The following is a 21859-nucleotide window of genomic DNA, read 5'->3' as shown; positions in this document are numbered from 1 at the left end:
TCCAAAAATGTTCTCCCAAGGTTATTCTTTAGTTTAACTACACAGGACGATCTTTTATTTCAATTTTTATACCCTCCAACATAGGATGGGGGTATTTTAACTTTTTCATTCCGTTTGTAACACATCGAAATATTGCTCTAAGACCCCATAAAGTATATATATTATGGGTCGTGGTGAAATTCTGAGTCGATCTGAGCATGTCCGTCCGTCTGTTGAAATCACGCTAACTTCCGAACGAAACAAGCTATCGACTTGAAACTTGGCACATATAGTTGTTATTGATGTAGGTCGGATGGTATTGCAAAAGGGCCATATCGTTCCACTTTTACGTATAGCCCCCATATAAACGGACCCCCAAATTTGGCTTGCAGACCCTCTAAGAGAAGCAAATTTCATCCGATCTGGCTGAAATTTGGTACATGGTGTTAGTATATGGTCTCTAACAAACATGCAAAAGTTGGTCCATATCGGCCCATAATTAAATATAGCCCCCATAAACGGACCCCCAGATTTGGCTTTCGGAGCCTCTAAGAGAAGCATATTTCATCCGATCTGGCTGAAATTTGGTACGTGGTGTTAGTATATGGTCTCTAACTACCGTGCAAAAATTGGTCCACATCGGTCTATAATTATATATAGCCCCCATATAAACCGATCCCCAGATTTGGCTTGCGGAGCCTCAAAGAGAAGCGAATTTCATCCGATCTTGCTGAAATTTGGTACATGGTGTTGGTATATGGTCTCTAACAACCATGCAAAAATTGGTCCACATCGGTCCATAATTATATATAGCCCCCATATAAACCTATCCCCAGATTTGGCTTGCGGAGCCTCAAAGAGAAGCAAATTTCATCCGAACCATATAAACCGTTCTCCAGATTTGACCTCCGGGGCCTCTTGGAGGAGCAAAATTCATCCGATCCGGTTCAAATTTGGAACGTGGTTTTGGTATATGGCCGCTAACAACCGTACCAAAATTGGTCCATATCGGTCTATAGTTATATATAGCCGATCTCCAATCACACAAAAATTGGTCCATATCGGTTCATAATCATGGTTGCCACTCGAGCTAAAAATAATCTACCAAAATTTTATTTCTATAGAAAATTTTGTTAAAATTTTATTTCTATAGAAAATTTTTGTTAAAATTTTATTTCTATAGAAAATTTTGTCAAAATTTTATTTCTATAGAAAATTTTGTCAACATTTTATTTCTATAGAAAATTTTGTTAAAATTTTATTTCTGTAGAAATTTTGTCAATATTTTATTGATATAAAATATTTTTGGAAAATTTTATTTTTATAGAAAATTTTGTTAAAATTTTATTTCTATAGGAAATTTTGTCAAAATTTTATTTCTATAGGAAATTTTGTCAAAATTTGATGTCTATAGTAAATTTTGTCAAACTGAATTATATACGTATTTGATCAATCTTTTTTCATTTAATATATATGGACTTACATACAATTTAGAAGACGGTGTTAGGAGGTTTTAAGATTCCTTGCCATCGGCAAGCGTTACCGCAACTTAAGTAATTCGATTGTGGGTGGCAGTGTTTAGAAGAAGTTTCTACGCAATCCATGGTGGAGGGTACATAAGCTTCGGCCTGGCCGAACTTACGGCCGTATATACTTGTTTATAACTCGCTTTTTTATATTTTTAATGGGCAATTTTAACTTTTTTTGTTTCAAATAGGTTAAATACAGATTACGAATTAATAAAGTGATACAAATTATTTAAATGTTGTCGAAAATGCTAAATCCAAAAATTGCGAACTTTTGAAAATATTTTAGGTCAAACGTTTCAGACAGGCGTTGGAATACATTAAAAATTATAAAAATTATTTATTTGGCAAAATATTACAAAAGCTTTCAATTCACGTCCAAAACACTGAATTCGGATCACACCTAAAGAAGTTAAGCAAATTCAGTGCAACTACTGTTGAAATGGTAGACATCCTTCCTATGACAAGCCCATGTTAAATTCATTGCTTCTGCGCCAATTTTACACCACTTCCGGATCTAAACAGAACATGTTCATTACTTTTTTGCGAGGCTTTTTTTGCTGAGCAATGTAATTTCCATAAGTAAAGGGTGGTTAAATTGTAAGGACCGATGTTGAATGTGAATCACACCTAAACGCCAAGTTTTTTTCCGAATTTTATTTGACATTTCTCTATTTCAGACTTATTCAATTTGAACCATGGAGAGATACACAATTCAACAACGTGTTAAATGGTTCCAAGAAATGGCAACAGTGGATGATCAATTTTCGAAGAAAATCATCTTCAGTGATGAGGCACATTTTCACCTCAGTGGATTCGTCAATAAACAGAAATGCCGCATTTGGGCGAATAAGAATACAAGAGTGATTGTCGAAAAACCAATGCACCCACAAAGAGTGACTGTTTGGTGCGGTTTATGGGCTGGCGGCATCATCGAGCCGTATTTATCCAAAATGAGGCCGGTCAGGCAGTTACTGTGAATGGTGTTCGCTATCGTGAGATGATAACGAACTTTTTATGGCCCTAATTGGAAGATATGGATGTGGACGATATGTGGTTTCAGCAGGACGGTGTCACTTGCCACACAGCTAACGAAACAATGGCTCTTTTGCGCAACAAATTCAATGGCCGTGTTATATTACGTAATGGCGATGTCAATTGGCCGCCAAGATCATGTGATTTGACACCGTTGGACTTTTTTCTTTGGGGTTATTTGAAAGAAAAGGCGTACGTCGATAAGCCAGCAACAATTCAAGAGCTAAAAGATGAGATAATTCGGCACATTCAGGGCATAGAACCTCCATTATGCCTCAGCGTCATCGAAAATTTGGACCATCGGATGAAGGTGTGCCACCGAGGTCGCGGCGCCCATTTGGCCGATATTTTGTTCCATACATAATTGAGTAATACCAATATATCATAATAAAATAAAATTACAATAATTTCCTAAATAGTTTGTTTTATTCAAAATCAACATCGGCCCTTGAAATTTTAACCACCCTTTATTTAGCAGCATATAAGACCCAAAATAAATCATCTCCCCCCATCGCTAGATCTATGCTAGAGGCTATGGAAATTCGTATTAGTCAGCGATGAAACATGTATGTAGTCAGGATTAGTATCTGGCATGCTCTTTTCAATAACTAGAATATCAATTCCTCAATCTTCATGTCCACTAAGTTCGTATGGAAATTGTAATAATATGTAAAATATTTAATTTGGAAGAATAACCGGCCTGCATTGATTTTGTATCTTTGGTTTAAAATTGTTTTGACATTAAAAAAAATTACTTTAAAATTTCTGTTAATGTTGACTTTTATACTGGCATTTATTTTTAGTTCAATATCCTTTGTTAATATATCGCAAAAAGAGAAAGAAAATTCGATAAATGAGATCTGCATCGCAATTTTTAGATATGCCAGTAAAGCAGACTTTATTTTAAAGAAGTCGTATCTTTACCTCGGAATCAATACCGAGATCAGTAATCTTTGAATTTTTGAACCCAAGTAAATCACCTAGCTGGTTTTATTGAATAAAAGAACTATTTACTACTTCTGCTTCTAGATGCCTTGATCGTTCCACAAACTTTGAACCACTAGAAGGTGGCTCATAATAATTTCAAATAAAATTCTAAATTCATATAAGCATAACAACCATTGATGCAAATCGATGTGGAATCTAAAAAACGCCCAGGTTAACATATCACTCTTCTCCGTTCAATAAACCTACAAAGCTTTTATCAATGTCCAATCCAATCCAGCCTTGCTCCCTAACTATCAATCTCTGTGAGGTAGTGCGCGGTTATCGTCAAACATATCTACGTCAGTAGTACGACGGTAGTTCTTCTGCAACACTTCACTATCAATAACCGCAATTCATTGAATCGAATTTTTTTCTTTCTCCCCCCTTCAACATTTTAGGTTGCCGATAACGTAATCTATGCCATAACGAACAACAGAAACACCTCAATATCTCACCTATTGAGAAAAAAAAACCATGGCAGAAACAAAAATTTTTATCGCCATCAATGGTGGTAGCAGAAATGTCAATAATTTCCACTGTTCACCACTGCCAGAGAGACACACACACACACAGAAGTTATCTTCATTGGTTAGTGGACACGTCGATTGCTTTGCTGAGGCTGTAACAGGTGATGAAATAGGAGGACACCATATCCTTATCGCCCAACAAGCATTATGAGGTGATTTTTCTTTATTTTTACCAAAACTTTTTGTGACAAGATAAGAGAACAACTGTCACATACGTAAATTGTCCTTGGACATGATGATATCGTCCATAAGGTTAAATTACCCCAAAGGAAGAGCGGTAAATATCTTTCAAACTGCCAGAGATAGGCGAACACTGCTTATGTTATCACCAGCAACAATCACCAACCAACTGGTTGGCTAAGCAATGGCAGCTTCCTATATTTCTATCAACAGTCATTTATTTTTGTTTTTTCCTGCTTGGTCATTGTGATGAAACCAAAAATCCAGAGGAAGCCACTAACAAACCAATAAATGATCGATAGATCATAGATAATGGCAAAAGAAAAACAAAACTCCTTTCGACCTGGCCAAATAGTCAAATCAACCAATCATCGTCAGGAGCTATGGCAAATAGTTGACCACCAGTTATTGGTGGTCATCTGGAACTCATCGAAAAGCAAGACCATTCAATTAAGGAGATCAATGAATTTCCTCATCTCATTCTCGTTGGTTGATCTCTCCTTGACAAACCATCGATCATAATGGTAGCCAGAAAACCAAGTCATTCCCATCCCAGATAATTTCAGCTGTTGACTGGTGATACAGTAATCATACCCAAGGATGCATCCCAATTAAGAATGAATGCTTGGCATAGGATGATTACTCTCGATTCGATCGTATGCATTTCTTGTTTATGGTGATAGATAGTTATCATTTCCATGAGAAGGAAAACACATTTATATGGTGGAAAATCTCCATGGTCTCCATGGAGTTTCCTTTGTCATGGTGATGTAGCTTTCCAGAGCAATGTGGGAATGGACAAATAGACGAAATCATCCATTTTAATGAGAGTAATCATTCGCAAAACTATTTTATGTCTATTTGCTAATTGCTGTAATTAATTTTGCTTAATACTCGGCCTTAGGATACAGTGCATTCGAAAAAACTGGATGGGGATGAAACTTCTAAACACTCCATTGAGAGTTGTTTGGAGACTTAATAGAGCGATTTTTTTGTGTTTCAGGAGAAGTGTTTGTATGTCGAATATGATGTCACTAGAGGGTGATCGCCTTTAGAATTTAGTGTGAAACTTGATTGGCCTATTTTTGCTAATATTGTTGAAGAACCTAGGATTTTAAAAATCAACATTCAGTTCGAAGAAGTCCAGGGAGAAGTAGGTGTCAGGTCCGTTGGGTTCGCACGACGCGACTTATAAAAAATCTTAATCTAACGCCAAAAACATTCCGTGCAAAGCAGTGGATGCTGACGTTGCACATAATGTCTCCAAGCTATGTTGGAACGAAATTCAAAGATGTCAAGTAAATGTACACCTTTGCATTTCGCTACACATTTGGAAACTTATAATTAATTATGGAAAAGAGGTACCTCGTTATGGACCATATGGACATTCATCTTGAATTGATGGGTTCAGAAGTAAGAGGTAACTATTCAGAAGATGCCAGATCACTGGTAGGGAGCCACCGTGGTGCAATGGTTAGCATGCCCGTGTTACATACACAAGGTCGTGGATTCGATTCGTGCTTCGACCGAACACCATAAAGTTTTTCAGCGGTAGATTATCCCACTTCAGTAATGCTGTTGACATTTCTGAGGGTTTCAAAGCTTCTCTAAGTGGTTTCGCTGCAATGTGGAACACCGTTCGGACTCGGCTACAAAAAGGTGGTCCCTTGTCATTGAGCTTAACGTGGAATCGGGAAGCACTCAGTGATAAGAGATGGATGGACACATTTGGAAACTTATAATTAAGTATGGAATGTATATGTAACTTGGGATGGATGTGTAACACGCGCAAAGCGGTACCTCGTTATGGACCATATGGACATTCATCTTGAATTGCTGGGTTCAGAGGTGAGAGGTAACTGTTCAGAAGATGCCAGATCAATGCAGAGATATCACCACTCGTCATCACTGGTGGTCTTTCACCTAGCACAAAGCTGCACTGGTAGGATGATTTTGCCTCATGAGACACAACAGTGAGCACGGCCTCCAATGCCGTCGCTGTTCCCTCATCACTGTCGTCGCCGATCAGGGGATTAATTGTTTGTAAGACTTTAAGTTTCCATCCAGTTCGGCGAAATTTTGGGCAAGCATCTTGGGTTATTTGGGTTCAGAATTGAAAGGTAACTGCTCAGCTACATGGAGATGTCGCATCATAGGTGGGATAACATCTATTTCGTCTCTCGTGGCAGTCGTTTCTTGTCACCGCTTAGAAGTGGTGGACTTCCACCCAGTGCTATTCCGCACTGATACGAAGATATTGCCTTCTGAACCGATGTCTTCCCTCATCACATTCATAGCCGAAGTAGGTGTCAGATTAGTTGACTTCGCAAGAAGTGGTGTTCTTCCACCCAGTGCTATTCCGCACTGATACGAAGATATTGCCTTCTGAACCGATGCCGTCATCACTTTCATAGTCGAAGTAGGTGTCTGTCATCACTTTCATAGTCGAAGTAGGTGTCAGATTAGTTGGCTTCGCAAGATACGCAAAAAGATGTCTCGTGATGTGAACCGAATGTCAAAAATTTGGGCAAACATCTTGGATCCCTGGGTTCAGAAGTAAATGGTAATTGTTCAGCTACCTGTAGATGTTCATTCATAGCTGATATAGTAACTACAGGGTCTTTATAGGCTGCCGTCTTTCGTGATCGCTGACAGGTCGTAGTCTTCCTGCCAGCACAACGCTACACTGGTAGGGAGATATTGCCTTCTGAAACACTGTCGTGTAGACGGCCTCCAATGCCGCCATTATTACCTTATCACTGTTATCGCCAATCAGGTGATTAATTGATTTGAAATCTTTTCTGAAGTCGAACCGGATGGCCTTGTCTCGATCAGATGGTGGCCTCCTGGATGTGACATGGTTTGGGTAGTTTGCAATTAATCCGGTGGTGGTGGTGGATGAGGACATCGCAGTGTTGCCTCCCCGAGAGAATTTTGAACTCATGTTGCAGATGTTGTTCCGATGGTTTGGAGTGACATCATGTGACAATCCTTAGTATTCTGCACCAATTGAAGATTTCTTCATTGGATCTCGATTATATTGGGAGTCAAACGTGGGACGTATTAAGGAACGACCAATCGACTCATATGTCTTTTATCGGCTCTTTATTTGTCTCTTAATTGCTACCAGCCAATGCCTTCAGGATCTTGCTTGTACTCCCAACGATAGCAACCATTTCCACGTCTTTTTCCAAAGAGAAACAGGCTATCAAACGTAACACCATGAACCTTGGCGATCTTGCATGCGAGAATACTCTGGTCACGTATTTAGATATTATGCAGCGGGTTCACGTGTTTGATCCACGATGTTAAAATGCTTGTCGTCGATTTCGGGACGCAAAGCCAGAGATTCATACTGTCAAAGAGATCCGTAAGTACCGGCAAGTAGTATTTAATCCTTACCCCAAGGTTATCAGATGAAAACATGGCGGTGGAAGAATTGCTCCTGTGTCCATTGCCGCGCTTATTCCCTTACCACTTTCATAGACGATCAGGTGATTAAGTTTGTTTTTATTTATTTATTTAAGCGAATACACATATGATGCTTAACTTATACTACAACTAGTCTCTATTATGAAGAAGTGGCTAACCAGTAGTTTAGAATTAGCTAGGACAAATATTCTTGTAAAATTGTTGTTTGGATTGAGGCTTTCATATATTAAGGCGAGTTAGTAAGTGATTGTAAGTTATGCGCTTTACAGACTATCAGTTATTCCGGACGGAATGTCGGTGTTTGTAAAGAATATTAAGTCGATACGACTTGTCGGCGATGACTACATAATCGGTAAATGTGTTATCGATCCCATAAACATGCAGCAGTATCGATTATTCCTTCGGACTTAACTTATAATGTGCACAATATATGGGATATGTTCGACGCGAGCACTGTCGTCCAGAATAACTGATTGTGTGTAAAGCGCATTAGTGATTAAGTAATTGTATGTCTTTTCTGTGTTGCCTCACCAAAAGAATTTTGAACTCATGCTGCAGATGATGTTCCCATGTTTGGGAGTGACTCCAGTAACAATTCGCATTGCAGTATTCTGTACCGATTGAAGATTTCTCCAATGGATCTCGCTTATATTGGTAGTCCAAACGGGGGACTTATTAAAGGACGACGAATCGACTCATATGTTCTTTTTAATCGTCTCTTTATCTTTCTTCCAAACGCTGCCAGCCAATGCCTTCAGGTCCTTGTTTGAACTCCAAATGTTTTTAGCAACCATTTCCACATCTTTTCCAAAGAGGAACGGGCTATGGAACATCACACCAAGAACCTTGGGGTTCTTGCATGTGGGAACTCTTTGGCCACGTATCAAGCTTTTAATTCACATCTTTGATTCAGAAAGCGCAAGTTTCCTACTGACAACGAAGTCCCTAAGTACAGGCGGGTAGTCCAGCGGGTAGCCTCAAACTTCTTGATATATCTACCTGTTGTAACAATGGAACAGTCGTCCGCATAGGTTATCAAATGAAAATCTGGTGGTTGAAGAGGTGCTTCTGTCACGTAATTAATTAAATGGGGAGACAGTATAAATTCTAAGTTCCATATATGGGAAAATTTAACAAAATTGTATGGCTTTCTCTGAGATTGTCATAAAGCGTTGCTCAAATAACGAGAAATTACCCACATTTTAACACTGCCAAATTCTTCCTCCTCGTAAGAGAAAAAATAAACTAAAAATCATCGTCATCGACTTCTCTCATATCATTGAGTGCTGTAGGGACCTAATTTTTACAGCCGAATCTGAACAGCGTGTCATTCACAATAATGATACCAAAACCCTGAACCATTCTCCGTCTATTAGCAAATTTTCACAAGATTGAGAACTCATAATTTGAGAAAGAAGACAAAAAGGAATCTAAGTCTGATGGAAAGAAGATAGGGGATAGGTCTAAGAATAGGAATTCCGAGATTAATGATTATGGCTTCCAGGGAGCATAACCAACTATATACTGGTTTCGATTTATGTGGGAAGATTAGTTAGTACAACAGACTATTTGCAATCAGTTTACTTCTCTTTCTACAATGGTACACATGCCCGTCATTATTATAAGCTGCTTGGAAATAGGTCTCTTGTTAAGGCATAACTTTTCTCCTTACTTCGTTCTTCCACTAAATATCTCCTTGCACACACTGTATATGCCAGAAAAGAAGCTCCCAACGTACCAAATACCGAAAACAAAATATTCACTTAAACGAAAGAGATCAGTTTTTCCAACTAGAAAAAGAGCTATGATAGCATTATCTCAAATATGCGCATGCGTGCTAGCATTCGTTTTATGCGTATTAGAGAGGGAGATTGTGTTAACGACATCCATTAAATAGTAACAATATCTTTTTTAATTACTTCATTTACAAGAAGCCATGCCGAAATGTCACTCTAATCAATTGGAAAAATCTCTTTACATTTGAGTTAATCACAAAGTAAGGGAGTGATTTTCCCAAGGCTCATAAAACAAAACAACAGCAGCAGCACATTGTGATAGTGCACCATATGACCACCACAAATCATTGTCCGTTCTATTCACAAATTGATAAATTATACATTAAACACTTCACCTTAGGTAAAATCCCGCCTACTGTTGTTTTTTTTTTCGCAAAAAACTACACCAAACGCTATGGGAAGCGTTCGAGGAGGAAAAAGAGAAAAATTCAAAGCTTCGGTCAAATCAAAAATAAGTTGCGTGTATTAGCCACCAGTCGACCATTGAATGTAACGACTAAAACTAAATTGAATCACCAAAGACACGTACTTGTTCGAATGCTTATACAGGCTGCTCAGTTTATATTTTATACACCAAACAAAATTTTTAGATTGTACACAAACACCACGCAGTCCCGTGACTTATCTCACATACGCATGTGATTCGATGGAGGTGATGTCGGGAAATTGCGGGAAAATTTTGTTTTCATTGGGAGTTAGGTCCAATTTAGAGCTAACGTTATGATGAATGGTATGAAGAAAACTGGGGATTTCATGATCCCACGCCGTTGCCACGTTTTAATGAACCAACGATGAGCACATACCCAACGGGAAATTGGTGCAAATTGATACTGACGGACCTATCACAGGATTTACACATTTACTAATAAAGGGTGGTTAAATTGTAAGGGCCGATGTTGAAAGTGAACCACACTTAAACGCCAAGTTTTTTCCGAATTTTATTTAACATTTCTCTATTTCAGACTTTCTCAATTTTAACCATGGAGAGATACACAATCCAACAACGTGTTAAATGGTACCAAGAAATGGCAACAGTGGATGATCAATTTTCGAAGAAAATCATCTTCAGTGATAAGGCATATTTTCACCTCAGTGGATTCGTCAATAAACAGAATTGCCGCATTTGGACGAATGAGAATCCAAGAGTGATTGTCGAAAAACCAATGCACCCACAAAGAGTGACTGTTTGGTGCGGTTTATGAGCTGGCGGCATCATCGGGACGTATTTTTTCCAAAATGAGACCGGTCAGGCCTCATGTGGACGGATGTGGACGATATGTGGTTTCAGCAGGACGGTGCCACTTGCCACACAGCTAACGAAACAATGGCTCTTTTGCGCAACAAATTCAATGGCCGTGTTATCTCACGTAATGGCGATGTCAATTGGCCGCCAAGATCATGTGATTTCACACCGTTGGACTTTTTTCTTTGGGGTTATTTGAAAGAAAAGGTGTACGTCGATAAGCCAGCAAACAATTCAAGAGCTAAAGGATGAGATAATTCGGCACATTAACGGCATAGAACCTCCATTATGCCTCAGCGTCATCGAAATTTGGACCATCGGATGAAGGTGTGCCACCGAGGTCGCGGCGCCCATTTGGCCGATATTTTGTTCCATACATAATTGAGTAATACCAATATATCATAATAAAATAAAATTACAATAATTTCCTAAATAGTTTGTGTTTTATTCAAAATCAACATCGGCCTTTGAAATTTTAACCACCCTTTATATAATTATTAGAATAGTCCATTGCAAACGTCTTTTCTTTCTGCTGAGACAAGTTATGATATGGTTGTCCCAGACCGTTTCTTTCGGAATGAGTCCAAAAGTGTGTATGCTAAAGTGACCGGTCCCTTCCATAGGGTTTGACCAGAAATAAGACTGGTCCATACGTACTAGGGACTAGTCCTGTACCGCTCCTGGGTTGATCAATGTTCGTATGGTACTTACGTACCACACCATACGCCATAATAAAAGAGGGAGTTGATTGACCGTACGCTCATAATTGTTAGGTTACGTACAGTGACAGCCCAATATTTTGACCTCTCTTAGACAAGTGAGTCTATTGTGATACCACAGATGAGAACTTCTCTCTTATCAATGAGTTATAGCCAAGATCGAACGCCGTATCACATTATTGTGAAATCACTTAGAGAAGTTTTGATAACCTCAAAAATGTCGTCAACATTCAGAAGGTTTAGGTTAGGTTAGGTGGCAGCCCGATGTATCAGGTTCACTTAGACTATTCAGTCCATTGTGATACCACATTGGTGAACTTCTCTCTTATCACCGAGTGCTGCCCGATTCCATGTTAAGCTCAATGACAAGGGACCTCCTTTTTATAGCCGAGTCCGAACGGCGTTCCACATTACAGTGAAACCACTTAGAGAAGCTTTGATACCCTCAGAAATGTCACCAGCATTACTGAGGTGGGATAATCCACCGCTGAAAAACTTTTTGGTGTTCGGTCGAATCAGGAATCGAACCCACGACCTTGTGTATGCAAGGCGGGCATGCTAACCATTGCACCACAGTGGCTCCCTTCAGAAGGTTTAAACCAACCTGAAAAACTTTTTGATGTTCGGCCTAAACTGGGATAGAACTCAGGGTCATTTGTATGCAGGGAGGGCATGCACCATACACCATATGGTGATTACTCAGACGATCGGGATCTATGAACTGAATCTATAGATTAAAAAATCAAGAGAATTAAAGAATACATCCCGAACGAGTGTTGAGATCTTCTGGAATAATTTTGCCTTGCCAATTAGTGGACCACTATAAAAGCCCTTATAAATCCTGGCAAAGGGGTGATAGGACATCAGTTACCACTTTGACAACGTGGCAATGAGTGATCCGAAAATGTTCATGAGATTTGGCAATCGAAAGTGATAGACTGACAATGTCTTCCCGACAAGACTGACACATCCCGAGATGTTCTGGAATAATTTTGCCTAGGATCTTATATAACTAATTGGTGGGCCACTATAAAAGCCCCTACAAATCCTGGTAGGGAGGAGTCTGGGCATCATTTACCCTTTTAATGATGTACCGATGAGTGATCCGAAAATGTTCGTGAAGTTTTTCCACCGAAAATGATAGACTGACAAGGAGAGTGATCATCTGACCTATTCAATCTCCCCAATTTAAGCGTGAAGTGAAGAAAAAGGGGATTGATTCCATACAGAAACCAGACAAGGACTCGTTTTATTTGTATGCATTTTTTATTGCACCTTTGGTACATCAGCTTGTATCCAGATCTAGTGGAATGAGTCCATAGTGACTCCATCATATGGCCCTTGGTTAGAAATGGGAAACACGTCAGCCGCGCTGCCATCAACCACTGGTACATAAGAAATGTGCCTAATCATAGTTGGGCAAAAACTACCATGATCTACCATGGAAGGTCTCTCTCCCTCGTTTAGCTCAATGACAAGGAAATTCTTTTTATAGCCGAGTCCGAACGGCGTTCCACATTGCGATGGAACCGCTTAGAGATGCTTGAAACAGTCAGAAATGTCGCCAGCGTTACTGAGAGGGGATAATGCACCGCTGAAAAATTTTTTGGTGCTCTGTCGAAATTGGGGTTGGAACCACGACCCTACGCAAGGCGGACATGGTAACCATTGCACCAAGGTGGCTACACGGTTAGACTTGTTGTTTCTTACCGTATTCTGGTATTCTAGAAGCTCTCTTTTGTAACATTGGAGCTCGCGCTCCAGAAAGCGAAGATCAACCCTTACATTCCTGGGTGGCGGTTATCTACCCACAAGATGGTGATTTCAATGGTTACTGCTATAACAACCGAGGAGATAATGCTTGGACAACATGTAATTGTGTCTACATACGGAGAGGATCTTGGTCTGAAAAAGATGATCCAGAGAAGTACTGTGGAGACACCCTGTCGCAGTACTAAAGGCAGCGTTTGGACATGTCTATATATCATTGCGTGCCACTTCTCTGAGGTGATCCCTTTGGCACTGCATAGGTTATTACCGACTGACCCTTATAGGAAGTCAACAAGGTTCCGTTGTCCGCATCCCCAAGTTCAACCGGCAAGCGATTTGAATACTTTGTCGAATTTGCCCCGCAAGGTATATTGGGGTATTTTGCAGTCGGAATTGTTACGTAATCGACGCCAACATTCAGCCGCCTGCGAACTTCTGCTGTCCATGATGTAAATAGTGTGGCTGAAGATTTGGTGATGGATATCCCAAAATTTCTGGCAGTGAAATAACTGACAAGATAAGCCAGGTAGATGTTTAACCAATCGCAGATGTCCTCAACAAGGGACCCGGATGCCATGAACGGACAATCGTCTGTATGTGATACAATTCCACAGGTTGAAAGCGGATTTCATTTCTCTTTTACTTGAGGTCCTACTCCTACCGAGTCCAGTGGAGAATTTCTCCTGTAGTTAGGTTAGGTGGCAGCCCGATGTATCAAGCTCAATTATACTATTTAGACAATTGTGATACCAAAGTGGTGAACTACTCTCTTATCACTGAGTGCTGCCCGATTCCATGCTAAGCTCAATGACAAGAAACCTCCTATTTATTGCCGAGTCCGAACGGCGTTCCACATTGCAGTGAAACCACTTAGAGAAGCTTTGAAACACTCAGAATTGTCACCAGCATTATTGAGGTGGATAATCCACCGCTGAAAAAGTTTTTGGTGTTCGGTCAAAGCAGGAATCGAACCCACTACCTTGTGTATACAAGGCGGGCATATTAACTATTTCACCATGGTGGCTCCCTTCTCATGTAGTTACTCCATAACAAGAAATATTCTGCAAATATCGAACACCTTAAGTAGTCGGATCCTCGAGCTAGACTCATCAAAGGGTCTTTATTTATATGTCCACAATCCGGTCATATTTGGAAACTTGGAAATGAGTATGTTATTAACTCAAATCCACATAAAAATAAGCAAACGGAATTTTTCCTAAATTTCCCAACCTACGTCGCCATTCCAAGTGGCCATATAATCTGTCCACCTTCGGTTATGTATGTGTATGTATATTTGGACCGCCTATGCCTGTATAGGAAACATATTGAGTCGCATTAGAAAAACTTAAATCGAAATCAGGCTTTAGCACTTGATAATTTCCATGATACATTAGAGTGGTAAATGAATTCAAAACGCGTGCTTAACGTGTTTTTGTTTGACCGTTTTTTGAGTGTTGTTCTCATACATTGCGTTCACAGACCTCCGAACAAAAAGTAGCAAAATCTAAGTGAACGGTGTTATTGGTATTCAATATCTAACGATGAGTGGCGGTGGTGGTGATTACGGCCTATACATAGACGACTTGCAACACCTGTTTGTTGGGCCTCGTCCATGCGTCCGCATAAACCTCAAAAACATGCGAGTAAGCGAAAAGTCCAAATGGAAATGGAAACAAAACTATAATTTAAGGTGATCGTTTTTCGTTTCGTTTTGCATTGATGCCGGCTGCCTGGTTAAGCTCCCCCAAAGCGGATTGGCTAAAATCTAAAAAATCAACTTTTAAATTTGCAATGTTTTAGTTTTAGTCTTACGCACTGGGGCAATTGGAACCTAATGTTGTGTAGTTTGTTGTTCTTGTTTTGTTTTTTTTTTTTATATATATATTAACTACAAACTATTTCACAATATGGTGAATGTCGGTTATATTTCGTAGTTTCATTTTTGTTTGTTTTGTTTCATTTTGTAAAAAAAATTCGAATATTTAGAGTTTCGCCTCCATTTTGATTTTTGGACTTGTATTTATTGAAGCAAACGACGCGTAATAAATTGGATGTCATTTCTCGCACAGATGGCGATATGACCAATATTCGCACACGATTTAAGGTTGAGCGTTAACAATAAATATGTAATGGATATCAGTTAGCCTCCTTTTTACTATCGATGGGATATTAAAACTTCAAAATCTTTAAACTAAATAAATTGTTTGCATGTTATTAAGTTGGACTATAAGTTAGCTAACTTAGAAAGTGGTGTAGAAAAATAGATTTCGAGGAATATGGGAAACCCAGCAGAAAGTTTTAATGTCCTCAAAAACTCTGTGGAGACTCTTGTTTGATACGCCCATCAGTAAATTCTGAACCTAAGTCTAGATACACAGAGAAAACTCAGGGTGTTTTATATCATCCGGATTGTATTCATTAACAATATCCGGTTGCCACACAAGTGCCCCCGTATAAATATTTACCCGGAATTCCCTATGTAGTTAATGATCATCTCATTGGGAACGGAGCAGCAATGTTGCGACAGCATTTCTGCGTAACAGGTTGGCTGATAAGTCCCCGGTCTGACACATAGATGGCGTCGCTAGTATTAAATGCATATTGTTTTTATATAGTACCAACCTTCAATTCAAATGATTCGTATCAAAATTTGACGTCTGTAAGTCAATTAGTTTATGAGATAGAGCGTCTTTTGTGAAGCAACTTTTGTTATTGTGAAAAAAATGGAAAAAAGGAATTTCGTGTTTTGTTAAAATACTGTTTTCTGAAGGGAAAAAAATACGGTGGAAGCAAAAACTTGGCTTGATAATGAGTTTCCGGACTCTGCCCCAGGGAAATCAACAATAATTGATTAGTATGCAAAATTCAAGCGTGGTGATATGATCACGAAGGACGGTGAACGCAGTGGACGCCCGAAAGAGGTTGTTACCAACGAAAACATCAAAAAATCCATAAAATGTTTTTGAATAACCGTAAAATGAAGTTGATCGAGATAGCAGAGGCCTTAAAGATATCAAAGGAACGCGTTGGTCATATCATTCATCAATATTTGGATAGGCGGAAGCTCTGTGCAAAATGGGTGCCACATTTGACCAAAAACAACGTGTTGATGATTCAACACGCGGTGTTTGCAGCTGTTAACTCGAGTAATGGCCTCTGTTTTTTGGGATGCGCATGGAATAATTTTTATTGATTATCTTCAGAAGGGAAAAACCATCAACAGTGACTATTATATGGCGTTATTGGAGCGACCCTCACTGCAGTCGGTCCTACACACCGGGGTCGACACAAGGAATTCCACCTTGTCCAAGGACTGCAACCCCCCCATAGGAACACATGGGAACCCTGCCACAAGTCATTGAGAACGATGGCAAAAATTCATGAATTGGGCTTCGAATTGCTTCCCCACCCACCGTATTCTCCAGATCTGGCCCTCAGCGACTTTTCCTTGTTCTCAGACCTCAAAAGGATGCTCGCAGGGAAAAAAATTTGGCTGCAATGAAGAGGTGATCGCCGAAACTGAGGCCTATTTTGAGGCAAAACCGAAGGAGTACTACCAAAATGGTATCGAAAAATTGGAAGGTCGTTATAATCGTTGTATCGCTCTTGAAGGGAACTATGTTGAATAATAAAAACGAATTTTGACTAAAAAATGTGTTTTTCTTTGTTAGACCGGGGACTTATCAGCCAACCTGTTAGTATGAGAGGAACCACAGGTACGAACATATGACACAAAATTTATTCGAGCTAACTGTGGAATGACGCTGCGACTGTTGGATCCACCGTAGTGCAATGGTTAGCATGCCCGCCTTGCATACACAAGGTCGTAGGTACGATTGCTGCTTCGACCGAACACCAAAAAGTTTTTCAGCGGTGGATTATCCCACCTCAGTTATGCTGGTGACATTTCTGATGTTTCAAAGTTTCTCTAAGTGGTTTCACTGCAATGTGGAACGCCGTTCGGAAAGAGGAGGTCCCTTGTCATTGAGCTTAACATGGAATCGGGCAGAACACAGTGATAAGAGAGAAGTTCACCAATGTGGTATCACAATGGACTGAATAGTCTATGTGGGCCTGATACATCGGGCTGCTACCTAACCTAACCTACGGCAGTTAGTTTTAAATTTCATATTTTTTTTTCCACTGAAATAAAATAATTTTTTCCTTCCGTGATATCGCTCCTTTCTTCCAGAAATAATGAATTCCATAATATGTTGTCAGCTCCAAGCTGGCCAATGACCCGAAATTGTGAGTTATATAAAATCAGGGCAGAAACATAGGAAGTGTCCACCCTACATATTCCATCATCCACTGGTTGTATTCGCAAAGATGTGTCCCCAATTTTACTTGCTTTGGGTCTACCATATCAATTCATCCAACTCGATCCCCGTAGCCTCTATGTACTTTGCATTCTCTAAATTCACTAGCTTTCGTTCTAGCTCTTATCGACAAATCCTTTCGATTCCTCTTATTCTGACGTGTCCAGAAACCCCTACGATGCAGATCCGGGCGTATCCCCTATAAACACTGAGTATACTCCAATATGGTTGTTATTCGCACCATAGTGTCTGTTGTTGTTTTTGTTACCACCAAATATTCGTGGAATATTCACGTCCTCTGGCCTCATGATATTTCGAAGTAATTTCACACATTTCGTTATCGCTTGCACTTCCGCATACTGGAATGTGCTGAGCTGCGCGATTCGGAATAGGATTTCGGTGTCCAGTCCAGTCTTCGATTCAACGATGTAACACTTATTTCCTTTTGGTATATGTTCTGTGGTTCCATTCCCCCAGGACCTGGCGGTAGAATGTCACACAACATTCAAGAGAACAATATCACAGCCATTTTCTCATATCCGAAGCGAAGGCTTTCGTTCGACTGAAATGCCAAAAACATCTGATTTTCCTTCATAAATTCAGCTGTTTTGGACATCCTAGTCGAACGAAAGCATTCCTTTCATATATGAGAAATTGGCTGTCAGTTTAACTAATAAAACTTCTTCCGATGTATTTTATGTTTTCTACATTCCAAGTGATTGCCATATTCATTAGGATTGGTTTTAATAATCCAATCAAGATCTTCTGCGATTCCTTTTCTGAAGAACATGGTTAAAGTTAACAAAAGTGATTACCGTGGTCTGAACTGGTGTACTTCTTGAGGCTTTATACACATGTTTATGCATTTTGGAGAAGCTGAAGTCCTATCGCCTTCATAAGGTGTCACACTTAAAACGTATTCTGGACTACATAGGCCTGCAAAATTTACACGAACATTGTTTCTGTGTGGGCCAAGTGTACAGATACAGCATGCAAAGTTATATACGATGTTAAAAAATGGCACAAAATACGATTTAAATTTTTTCCGCGTCACCCTATGAAATATCCATCCCGATATTTCTTTTGCTACTTAGGCAATTTTGCATTGGCAACGTTTTAATCACAATCCCCATAATCTTTAATAAAAATCATATGCGTCTAAATGGCTCACTCTGTACATAATTTTATCCAAAAAGAGAAATTAAATGAACTATTCAATATATGGATTTTCAGGTTTTGAAGTCTTTCAAAAAGGCTCCCAATAAACACAGGATGAGCGTTTTTCAAATGCAACAACTTTTCAGTTTGAGGGTAACTATAATTATCAACATAAATTCAACTTGACTTGAAACAGCTCATATTCAATACATCTTCAAATTGTTTGCGATTTACTTCCAATTTACCAAAATGTTGACGAAATCTTTGAAAAGGGGTTGAAGATAATATGAGAAAACTTTGACAAAACACTACCCTAAAATGCAACGAAAAAACCATGTGGTTTTCAATACTTGTTTGTGCAACGAAGTTCGTAGTCAATTGAAAGAAATAAAAAACATTTTAGACAAAAAACTGAATTTACTCCAAATAGTTTCTAATAATACGTAAGTGAAAATAAAAAAATGATATGAAACTTTAAGGAAGACACTAAATTATATCTCTTTGCCGAAAACTAAAATTATGGATTCTACGTTCTTTAAAACATTAAAAAGCTGACCGATGAAAAAATGTTGGACAAGTAACTGGAACTGCTTCAAATAGTTTATAATAATTGGTAAGTCAATATGAAAAATTAAATCAACACTTTAGAGAAGTCACTAAATTTAAATCTCATTGCAGAAAACTAAAATATTTGGATGCTGCATTCTTGGAAACATTAAGAGGTTGACCAATGAAAAATGATGGTGGCTTATCGAAAAGAGAAAGTTTCCATAAATCAAAGTACAATGAATTAAACTTGGTATTTATGCTTTTCAATATCAACTACTGGGTGATAATTCGCATCACGCCTATAGTTTAATTTACATCGCATCATCGGTTTAATTTGATATTTTGTGAATTGAAATTGCTGGAAATTTATTCTAACTCTCTAGTCATCAAGTTCCTTGCTAATTTCCCGAATTTTAATGAGTTTTACAACAATTTTGTGACACCAACGTTCTTGAGGTATTTTGTGGTACTGACCACGAAGTACGTGGTCAGTTATTTTTATTGACATAAAACTGAAATTAATCCAAAACGGTAATTATAATTGGTAAGTCAAAATAAAAAGTGAAATGAAAACGTAATGGAAATCACAAAACTCGATTGTTTTGCAGAAAACTAAAATCATTGGATGTTATATTCTTGGAAGATGTTGACCGGTGAAAAAATGATGAAGGAAACAACAAAGAAAAGATTCCAGAAAACTTGCAAAGGGCAACCAATTAAAACAAAGTGCAACAGTTCCTAAATCAAGAACTTCTGGATGAAAATGTGCATTACATCAATTTACATTCCGTCATCAGTTTGATATTTTGTGAATTCCTCTTGATGGAATCTATTCTAATACACAGGCCAGCAAGTTCCTCGATAGTAATTATTTGAAATTTTCAGCATATTAATTAATAATTAATTAATTAATAGTTATGTGACACCAACATTATGGGGGAAATTATACATGAAAAATGTTTAAGTTATTTAAAGTTGTATTGACAGTTTTAGTTATTAATACCATTAATAAGATAATTATGTTTTGATTGGTATTATAACATATTATTATTTTTATATATTGTTAATGTTATTTTTAATATTATTATATTTTTAACGAAAAAAAATTAATAAAATGTACAAAATCACTAGAAATTTAGTGTTGACTTTCAGTAAGAACTGGGATTGACTTTCATGCAAATTGTGGTTAGAAAATATTCGCAGCAATATTAATTTTTAATTTGTCTCACATTGAAAACTGTTTGAGAAATTATTGAGTAGCAATGCATTTCAATTTGAGGATTACAATTGAGAGATTATTGCTATTGTGTTGAATTTTACTGTTGAGGGTAATGTCTGTTTTTTGTTGAGAACGCGATTTTCTCAACAATTTCTCAACTTGAATATTACCCTAATCCTTTGAAAAAATGTTTGAAAAATTATTGCATTTTAGTATTTTTCAAACGTTTGTGTTTATTGGGCTGTCTATAATGTTTTAAATGACCTAGTGGTTCAAAACCCATTAAAGTTTGAAATGCTCTGCAGTTTGAAAACCTCTATACAACTCTGCAATCGTATGCAGCAACAACAAATATCTTACAGCTGAGCCGGCAATTGACAAAACATATGATTTCTCCAAAGACGAAAAAATTGTTATTATTTATCAAACACGTTCATACATAGGCAGAATTATTTCCCAGAAAACTTAATAAAAATTTATTAAAATCAATTCCTTAGCTATGATACAACCTTCACGACAACAAGTTCTACGTTTATACAAACATTTAATACGATACGGTAACCAATTGCAGCTGACAGACAAAAGTTACTTTCTGGGTCGGGTGCGAAGGGAATTCCGTGAGAATTGCCAAGAAACTGAGGCCCATAAAATTGAATTCTATTTCAAGGTAGGAATTGAAACCTACATTTCAATTATAAGCTTCTATTTTTTATTAAATTTCATGTTTACTTTTATTTATCCATATTTCAAGAGAGGAGAAACATTGTTGCGCAATGGCCGCATATTGTAAACAAATAATGACTAGATTGCTACAGGTGGGGATTGTTGTCCATCGTTCACCATTCTCATATTCTGTGTTCAAAGGCTTAGAAAAACCTGTTCTAGCTGCTAACTTACAAACGACATTCATGTTCTATCGCTGCAAACATCAGCAATTAGATTATTCACGTTATCCAAAATTAAATGAGGAAGATTTAGAGGAAACTTTTACTCGTGGTAGTGGACCAGGAGGTCAAGCAGTTAATAAGACATCAAATTGTGTTTTACTACGTCATCTACCCACCAACATTGTAGTGAAGTGTCATATTCATAGATCAGCACAAAAGAACCGAGTTGAGGCCCGTAAAATTCTTTTGGAAAAACTAGATGTCCAACTAAATGGGGAGTTTTCTATACAGGCTCAACTTAAAGCTATAGAAAGTAAAAAATCTGCAGAACGTAAACGAAGACAAAACAAATTGCAAGAAATGAAACAGAAATGGAAGGAACGGGAAGAGCAGGAAACCGAGAACGATGAGAAAACAGGGGGCAACAAATGATAGGTGTTGAAATAATGCAGTTGTTATAGTTTCTATAAAATTGAAGTTTAAAAACTTGTAATAAACCTTTAGAAACAAGAAAAAAAACTATATTGGTTTCA

General features: G+C 38.2%; 2 protein-coding genes and 1 long non-coding RNA gene across 3 annotated transcripts; all 3 read left to right on the top strand.

The window, feature by feature from the left end:
- The first annotated feature begins 18871 nt into the window (after nt 1-18871).
- LOC142239611 (uncharacterized) lies at nt 18872-20054 on the top strand. The gene is made up of 3 exons (XR_012723085.1): nt 18872-19284; nt 19350-19764; nt 19829-20054. It is a non-coding gene; the product is annotated as an uncharacterized LOC142239611 (long non-coding RNA).
- Nucleotides 20055-20833: 779 nt separating this feature from the next.
- LOC142241960 (mitochondrial ribosome and complex I assembly factor AltMIEF1) lies at nt 20834-21323 on the top strand. The gene is made up of 2 exons (XM_075313855.1): nt 20834-21106; nt 21191-21323. The coding sequence occupies exons 1-2, from the start codon at nt 20939-20941 to the stop codon at nt 21227-21229; spliced, it is 207 nt and encodes a 68-aa protein (XP_075169970.1). The 5' UTR covers nt 20834-20938; the 3' UTR covers nt 21230-21323.
- LOC142241959 (mitochondrial translation release factor in rescue) lies at nt 21237-21845 on the top strand. Its single transcript, XM_075313854.1, has one exon. It carries the CDS (start codon nt 21237-21239, stop codon nt 21756-21758), a length of 522 nt encoding a protein of 173 aa, XP_075169969.1. The 3' UTR covers nt 21759-21845.
- Nucleotides 21846-21859: the final 14 nt, after the last annotated feature.

This window comes from Haematobia irritans, chromosome 5 (genome assembly GCF_050003625.1).
Source record: "Haematobia irritans isolate KBUSLIRL chromosome 5, ASM5000362v1, whole genome shotgun sequence".
NCBI lineage: Eukaryota > Metazoa > Arthropoda > Insecta > Diptera > Muscidae > Haematobia > Haematobia irritans.
Note: the sequence above shows the minus strand (reverse complement) of the source record. Positions and strands in the feature narration are given on the sequence as shown.